The sequence below is a fragment of the Melanaphis sacchari genome, unplaced genomic scaffold, assembly GCF_002803265.2.
Source record: "Melanaphis sacchari strain LSU unplaced genomic scaffold, SCAv2.0 Contig10_pilon_pilon, whole genome shotgun sequence".
NCBI classification, from domain to species: domain Eukaryota; kingdom Metazoa; phylum Arthropoda; class Insecta; order Hemiptera; family Aphididae; genus Melanaphis; species Melanaphis sacchari.
In genome coordinates, this window is record NW_020270420.1 from 2049387 (window position 1) to 2057761 (window position 8375).

The window sequence follows — 8375 nt, forward strand, 5'->3', positions numbered from 1 at the left end:
AATTTATTAATCTTAGGGGGGGAGCAAAAATTAACTTTTTAAACAAATTGAACAGTTTACATTCTCAATATTTTTCTACTGACTGTTTGTGCACCTCTAAATGCCACTTATGCACAGAAAATAGAACACTGTAAAAAAAAAAATGAGTAAAACTTTCCTAAAAAACTGTTAATTAATATAAAATGCAATGTTATCAGTATTATAGTTATTCTAATAGTACAAAACTTCACTTAGGTACCTATATAATAAAACAAATCAAACAATAAAATAAAATAATTTCAGTGTTTTGAAACAAAATAATAAAATAATCACATTATAAGTTACTTTACTTATGTAATAAAATAAATCAACTAATAAAATAAAATTATTTCAGTCCAAACAGAGTTAAAAAACAACATAATTAAGTTATAAACTATAAGTTATTAATCTTCATAATCGGACAGACATGGAACATCATTATTTTCAACATAATTTTCTTCAAATTGATTGTAAAACCATAGGTATTCTGGTGGTACATATTTGGCTGCCAAGTCTTGTACATCTAACAGTTTTGCCCTTTTAATTTGTAGGGGTTTAGAGTATAATGTAGGAAGATTCTCCATCGGATATTTAAAGTTATTGACTACAGATTTATGAAGTATAAAATGGTCAGTGCTTGTAGAGTGTGGGATTGTGGTACAGAATAATCCTTCTTTTTTATATTCTATTTGTCGATATGCCATAATAGTGAACTTAGCTTTACTCGAGTTGGTGATGCATTTTTTAAAATAAGGTTTCAAATACTCTGAAAAGTTGTAAATAAATCGTTGAGTTACGTTAATAACATTAAACCGTCTGACACAGGTGTTTTTCACCATTTCTTGGTATGTGCTTGGAATATATACTCGTTCAATTTTTCTTTTTTGTTGTTCAATTAAACCAAAACAGCGGTCACAGGGTAAGAAGCTGTGGCCAGGCTCCGGATATCGTTGAATAATTTGTTTTAAGCCAAATGCTTCAGATTGAATGATAGTATATAAATAATAAATTAAAGCAGTGTTTTTATTTTGGGAACTACAATTATCTGCAAATAGATATAAAGTTTGAATACCTTGGTGTAGTAGATTTTCCAAGTAATAATTTAAGAAACTAATCACTTCATTCTGACCTTTTTTTTCCTACAGATTCATCGTACATAAAAAAATATGATTGACCTGTTTTTCCTGAGTAGATGCAAAAGTTGTAACTCCATACTTGTCTTTTATAAAAAACATCACCGGATGGTATGTGAGGCAGAGGCATGTTCTGTTGGTAGTCGAATGAAAGAACCTCAAGAGTAGGATTTGTTTTGGCCTCTTTAGACATATTCTTCAGATCAGAATAAAAAATCCCAGCCTTTTCTATGTGTATCTTTTTTTCATCTAATAGATTTGCTTTAATTAAATCATTTTTTTCAGCATTTATTAAATTTTGTAGTCTGTCACATGTTTGACATGTGTCTGACTTTGGGGAGGCAAATGATAAGTTAAAATTCTTATTGAAATATTGCCAGTAAAAATCATATTTAACTTTAGGTTTACATTTTTCACCTTTACTTTGTCTTTCTAAAAAATCATGTTCATATTTCTTTAAATACATTTGATATATTTTTTTTACACTCAATTCAGGTGATAAATATCTTTTTTCGCTATTGTCCATTCGACTATAATGAGATACACATCTGGGAAAACTGTTTATATGAGATTTTATTTGAAACACAATTTGATCACATATTTTATTGGGTCGATTCAAAGTTTGTTTTCCTCTCTTATCTGTTGGGCTTGGAATGTTCAATTTAATATTAGAAATAATTCTCTCAACGATTGATTTTCCTACTCCAAATAATGAGCAGAAAGCTTGTTTACATACTGCAGTTTCATTAGTTCCATCAATTCTAATTTTATAGATACAAGAACAAGATCTATTTCCTCTTTGATTATTTCTAGGTCTATGCCTAGACACATCCTTTAAAGAAATAAGACCTCCCAAAAAAGTATCCTGTTTTTCTTTATCCCCAATAGCATTAAAAATATTTATTAAACTGCCTTTTTCATCATCAGTAAATTTTTCAAAACACTCCAATTTACATTTACAATTAGGACCAGTTACGTTTTAAATATTTTAAATATTTTATTAACGTTTTAAACGTCTAGTTACTAGTATATATTTCACATTTGCGATAACATTTTGTAAGACGTACACGTAAAGTTAAATTAAATCGGGAATAACAGTAATATAACCGCCAATAAAATCAAGTCTGATATAAAATAAATAAACGTAATATTATTATAGTGAAAATACAGTGTGATCATATTTGGGGAAAAAACCAGATAAGTCCGGACTTATCTGGTTTTCATCCCAAACTAACCAAATAAGATAAGTCCATTATCATTATAACTCAATGAATAATAATCGGACATAATTGTTTGTTGTACCAATAGATAGAGCAATTTCTTATCTATAATCTCTGATAGATAATTTGATTTTCAAAAAAATGTGACTTATCTGGTTGTTGCACTGAACCCTTCAATTATGGTATTTTAATATTTTATTAACCCATAGCTAAATTTGAACATTAATAGATTTATATATAATTTTGTACCTACCTATAATCGTTTGGTGAATAATCTATATTTATAATTTTCATTGTTTTAGATTATTTTTAAAAGATAAAAGTACAAGGTATATCTAATTTCAATTAAAAAATCAGATGTTTAAATATTTTATGTAGGCGCAATGTTATCTTTTATAATTTAATTCTAAAACCTGTGTTACATTTTATAAGAAGTCAACTGTTAACAAATATCAATAATTCAAAAACGAGTCAAGTTAGATACAATTATCTAATTCGGTTATAATTATAAAAAATATTATTTTTAACAATTCTAATAAACATATTTATTAAATTATTAAACGAGACAAATGGATAATATAGACCACGGTATACAATATTACATATTATTATATGTATAATATACTTGTGTATAGTTTGGTATTTAAGATGATTAAATTCGTGTTAATTTATTACAAAACAAAGATAGCTCTAAACGTACGAGTGATTAGATTGTTTCCATTTCATAATTATTGAAGTTTTATTATTTATAGATATAAAATTAAAATGATCAAAATTATTAAAATATAATTATAATAACAATAATATATATAAAACACATATATACATGTTTATATATATACATATAAACATAATTATTGAAAATGCCCGCCAATTGTATTTAATAGAATCACTTATGACATTTACGATCACGAGATATTATAAACAAAACCAAGGACGATTGAACAAAGTTAAATCTGCAGGTCTGCGCGTACGACTTGTACGGCTGCAGCAATATACCTGACCCGTATGTCAATACCCACTCCATGCCAATAGAGGATCGTGTTATGTATAAATAAATAAATGTTTATTATTTAGTTTTTGTACACACAAGACGTATACAACCTCACGCGTACTGTAGATTGTAGTAGTGGACCGGCCGCCGGCGCAGCAATATAGCGTACAACTACTAACCGAAACGCGGAAGTTGTGTAAAGGCGGCGGTTGGTGGGGCCGGTGCGAGAGGGTTCGGCGGTGCGGATTGTAAGGCGGCTAGCTACTTGCAAAATATTGACAAGCCGAGATGTGTGTGGTCCCGTAAAACCATTCATAACGTTATTTCCGTGTTTTTACCAGAAACATTGCGGGACTTTAATTCCTCTGGGGTCGGTGGAATGGAAGGGAGTTGTTTTTAAGGGAATTGATTTTTGGGGGGTGAGTGGCGGTAGACTTGACCGGACTAAGAAGCGGGAGGGAGATGCGCCGGAGAATTGATTGGATTTGGTCAGCTCCTTTTTTTTTCCCCTTTTCTCTCTATTTTTTTTTCTACTGCTTTCCCCGCACACGCACACACATACACGCGACCGTTTCTTTTTCAGCTCGAGAAAACCCGGGGAATTCGGACAATACATAAAACATATACACGCACGCACTGCCGTAGCCGTCCACCGTTCCTGCAATCAGCTTTCTGGAGAATTAATGGTGTGTAGTACGTATACATATACTGCGCGTATAACGAAGTGGGTTTTTTTCCTTCCAACTCCCCGGGGGAGAGAACCGCCGTGTACGGTTTGTATCAATGTGTGTGTCTGTGAGTGTGTGTGTATGTGGGGGGGGGGATGTGATGAATTCACATATTAGGAAAGTACTATAGTATAAAAAATATATATCATATTATACTTGGAATATTTAATAATAATTCTGTATCGACGTATTGCTGTGCGTAAAACACAATAATATAGAATGAATAAAAAATCAGTTGACGACAAACGTAGAAAATAGTTATAGATATACACAACTATTATTACAGTATACCAGCTCGTCCACATGGAAAAATACGTTATTATATGATGTTTAATATTAACCGTATCATTGTATCTGCGGTACTAATTGACAATAGTATCTACGTTATTTTTTGTCTAATTGAATATATTTTAATAACGAGTAAATAAACCTAAAAATATATTCGAATTCAATGCCCGAGTTCTCGTTAAATTTTATCAAACCACTATCTACGCCTTTTTCTTTTTATGCGTTTGCATATTATTGTATAGTTATATGCAAATTATAGACTAGTTACTAGTGGTTCCCAACCTGAGGTATCTCAACGAGAACGTGAAAAGAAATTGAGTAGCGACGGAAAATGTTTAATATGTGTTATTAAAAATAAAATTTTGTGTCACAAATTAAAACTTAACCGTCAACTTATCTAATAGATAAAGGAGTATAGAATGTAACACAAAATTTTTTGTTTAATTATTTATTTAAATATTTTAAAAGTAGTTAGGTATGTGAAAAAGCAGAAAAAGTTTAAAAATTATAATGAGGAATACAATCTAGCGAAATATTTAACTTGGGGGTACGGAACAAAAAAAAGTTGAAAACCGCTGGTCTAGTATGAAAATTTACACTGGAAACGCAGTTTTTAAATCATTGATGAGCTACACTCTATATAATTGTTCTCGTTTCGAGCACTAACCATAATACACGCTTAACCCGGTTAACCTATACAATCCACATTATAACTTCCGTCGACGATTACCTGTATTAATGACGCGTATTAAAACATTTCAAAGCAACAATTACCTATTCGTTGGATTCTATCTTACATTACGAGATACATGACATTTTCAATCGTTCGAGTAAATAAATACGAGTAATAACTATTAGTGACGTTTCGATACGTTGCAAATAAAAAAAAACTCAATATTTTAATACCTCTTGGTATTAAAATATATACTTTTGCTATTTATTTTTTGCTATTTACCTGTGATTTTCGTAGACCGTGCAAACCAGTGCTCTCGCCATTCCCAAAAAGTTGCGTACGTGGTGGGGAGGTGGCTTACTTCATTCCTTGACGGTATTATTATTTATTATCTTTTGCTTCATATTTATCAAGCTTAAACTGCAGTAAACTAGTAAGCGAGTATGTGTTTAGTTTGGCTGTAGTCAACGCAAATAAAAAAGATTAATTATTAAGAGCAGAAGTTGAAGTCCCACGAACATTTTCAAATATCTACTTACTATATCATCTGAACCAAGGGTTGGTAACCTTTTTGGTTTCGAGGGCCAAAAAATAATAAAAAAAATTTTGACGGGCCATACACCTTATTTTATTTAGGTACATTTTACAATTTAAATTTTAAACAAAATTTAATTTAATTTATTTAAGTTTCATTAAGTTTCATCACTGTTTAATACCAATATTAATTTAACGTGGTATATATCAACAAAGTTAGGTTATCAACTAATATAATGTGATATTCCATGTTTTTATGCCAATTTTAAATTGTAATGATTGCAGGTCGCATAAAATCGATACACGAACCGCAAGTTGCCGACCCAGCTGATCTAAACGTCTGCAGTTATTAGAAGGAATAAATCCAAAATCAAATTTGTGTTTTTTGTTGACCGCATTATTTTCGTGATTACCTAAACGTTAGAGCTTTTTTGTTTTCCACATATTTTTATATTTCACGTTTCATATAAGCAATAGAATAACTACGAAAGCACCCACTTCATTTTTACAAAATATCTAGTCTCGTGAGTCTTGACAACCGCGAGTAATTATTTTTTTTTAATCTTTACCCTTCCGTCCATTGAAAAATAATGCGTATGCGGTACGCCAACGCCTCCGGACCTATGTAGATATTTAAAAACACACGCGATACATATGCGCGTATTGAACACAGACACACAGTACGATTGATGCAGTCACGTGAACATTCACAGTACCTAAAGAGTATTTAACGCGGTGTTAAAAAATCTAAGCGGTCATACTGTCCAGGAACTCAGCGAATTAGTCCTAACTCTCCTTAGGGATGCGTCGTGTAAGTGCCACTCTCGTCCTGACTCCCGAGTATTAATAGGTTTATGCTATAGCTATAGGTGCATAATATTCGATTTTAAATTAAAAGTAGGTTTGATATATAAGTACGTAATTCGTGACGCGCGCCCAAGACTTTTGAGTTAGTAATAATTGTCGCGTTCAATTCTGCAAGTTATATTTCACAACAAAACACGTAGACTGTGAAATAGTTATTAGTGATCGTCAATCGATGTCGAAAATCTAAATAATAGAAACATTCAAATAGCCGCGGAAGATGGATAAGCCCAACATTATTCGCCGTTTGTTAAATATACACATACGTGTAAAATGCGGTATACTGCGTATGCAATTTTAAGAACATTTTAAAAATTAAAATGTCGCGATGAATGATGAACATAAGACAATATTGATGCATTGATTATTATTGCAGATGTTGCGGGTACATAAGACACAGAAATGTAGCAAAGAAACATGGCTTTTATTTGGAAAGTCGATTTTAAAATTTCCATCACAAAATACCTCCTATACCTATGTAAATGTTTTTAGCACAAAATTATCCACATAATTATAATTAAATCTATGTTCTTTACTATTTCTGGTTGTTTAGAAATATTGATTATTATGTAGTGTGTATATTGTGTATAATCAATGCTCAAATTGGTAAATTAAAAGAAAGGGAACTCAAATAGAAATTAAAAAAACAACGTTCCAACTGAACGTTTATTCAACGCTAACCTATGGGGGCTTCGCTCCCACACCCCTTTAATTACTACTATCATATTTTAAATTAAATAAATCCTAATGTATATTATTTTTGACAAGTGTTAATATATTTACACTTTTAATCACTTCAAACTTTAAATTTTTCTCCTAGTTGTATTGAATAAAAAAAAAAAATATTATAAATAAGAAATTCAATTAAAAAACGTATAGGTATAATATAAAAAAAATAAAATAAATAAAAACATTTCATTTTCATTAATATTTTATATTGCTCGATTGCGTGTCCATGCGTTCGTTTTTTTAGGAAAATTTAGTATGGGAACGCTAATTAATATCAAAAGCTTAGTTTCTATGCATTTCCTCCCAATTTGAGCACTTTGTATAATAAAATAAAATATTTAATTTTGTTTGTATTTATTTATTTTAACGAATTGTTGGCTGATGGTGGTTGACAACGACCCGTCAGGCCGTCAACGGAAAATTTCACCGAAATGATGAGTACTTACAGATGGCCATCGGACAAAATAAGAACGATAAAAAGTCTGTTGTACTCGAGTACTCGACAATATCCCAGATGCCATTTTAACTTGATATATTTTCAAAATTAAGTATAAGTTGGTCCAACGAAAAACCACAGATACGGATTTTTGAAATATTTCGTGCAATTTGTAATGGTCAATAGTATTAACTTATTATTATTATTGGGTGTAGGTAAATCTTGTTTAGAAATCTGTTTCTCAAGCAAAGATAAAATTGCAGGCGAAGTAAGTGCATAGTCAATTAAATAAACGTCTATCGGATATTATTTATTGTCTATTATCGAATATTATTAGATAAGACATACTTGGTGTTAAGGTAAATAACTAATAACTTATAATAAAAGTATTACCACATTGGTACTATGTCTGTAACCTATAATATAACTTATAAGTATAAAGTAGCCAGTAGGTAGGTACCTAATAGTAATTTGATCATCAATCATCATGATTCATATTACTGAAATATCAAAATAATAATTTTTCGCCGTCACTGTTTTAGATGATAAATTCCTGTAAATTAACTTAAAGTTTTATAGAATATTAAAATAATTTTCAGTTTCATCTACACTGACATACCTACTTGATATTTTTAAATAGACACTCCTCAAAAATATGTATATTAATATATTGTGATTTGAAATATAGTTTTTTTAGAATTCATCAGTCCTTTATACAGGTAACAGGTATTGCTACAATTATAATATTTAGCTATTTC

The 8375-nt window shown here is 30.4% G+C and overlaps 1 protein-coding gene across 1 annotated transcript; it reads right to left on the reverse strand.

Moving 5' to 3' along the window:
- Nucleotides 1–422: 422 nt before the first annotated feature.
- LOC112603667 lies at nt 423–2127 on the reverse strand (the record flags this gene model as incomplete). The annotated part of the gene is given in 2 exon segments (XM_025352355.1): nt 423–1154; nt 1156–2127. Coding segments are annotated over 2 exon segments (1704 nt in total), but the record flags the coding sequence as incomplete, so codon positions are not given.
- Nucleotides 2128–8375: the final 6248 nt, after the last annotated feature.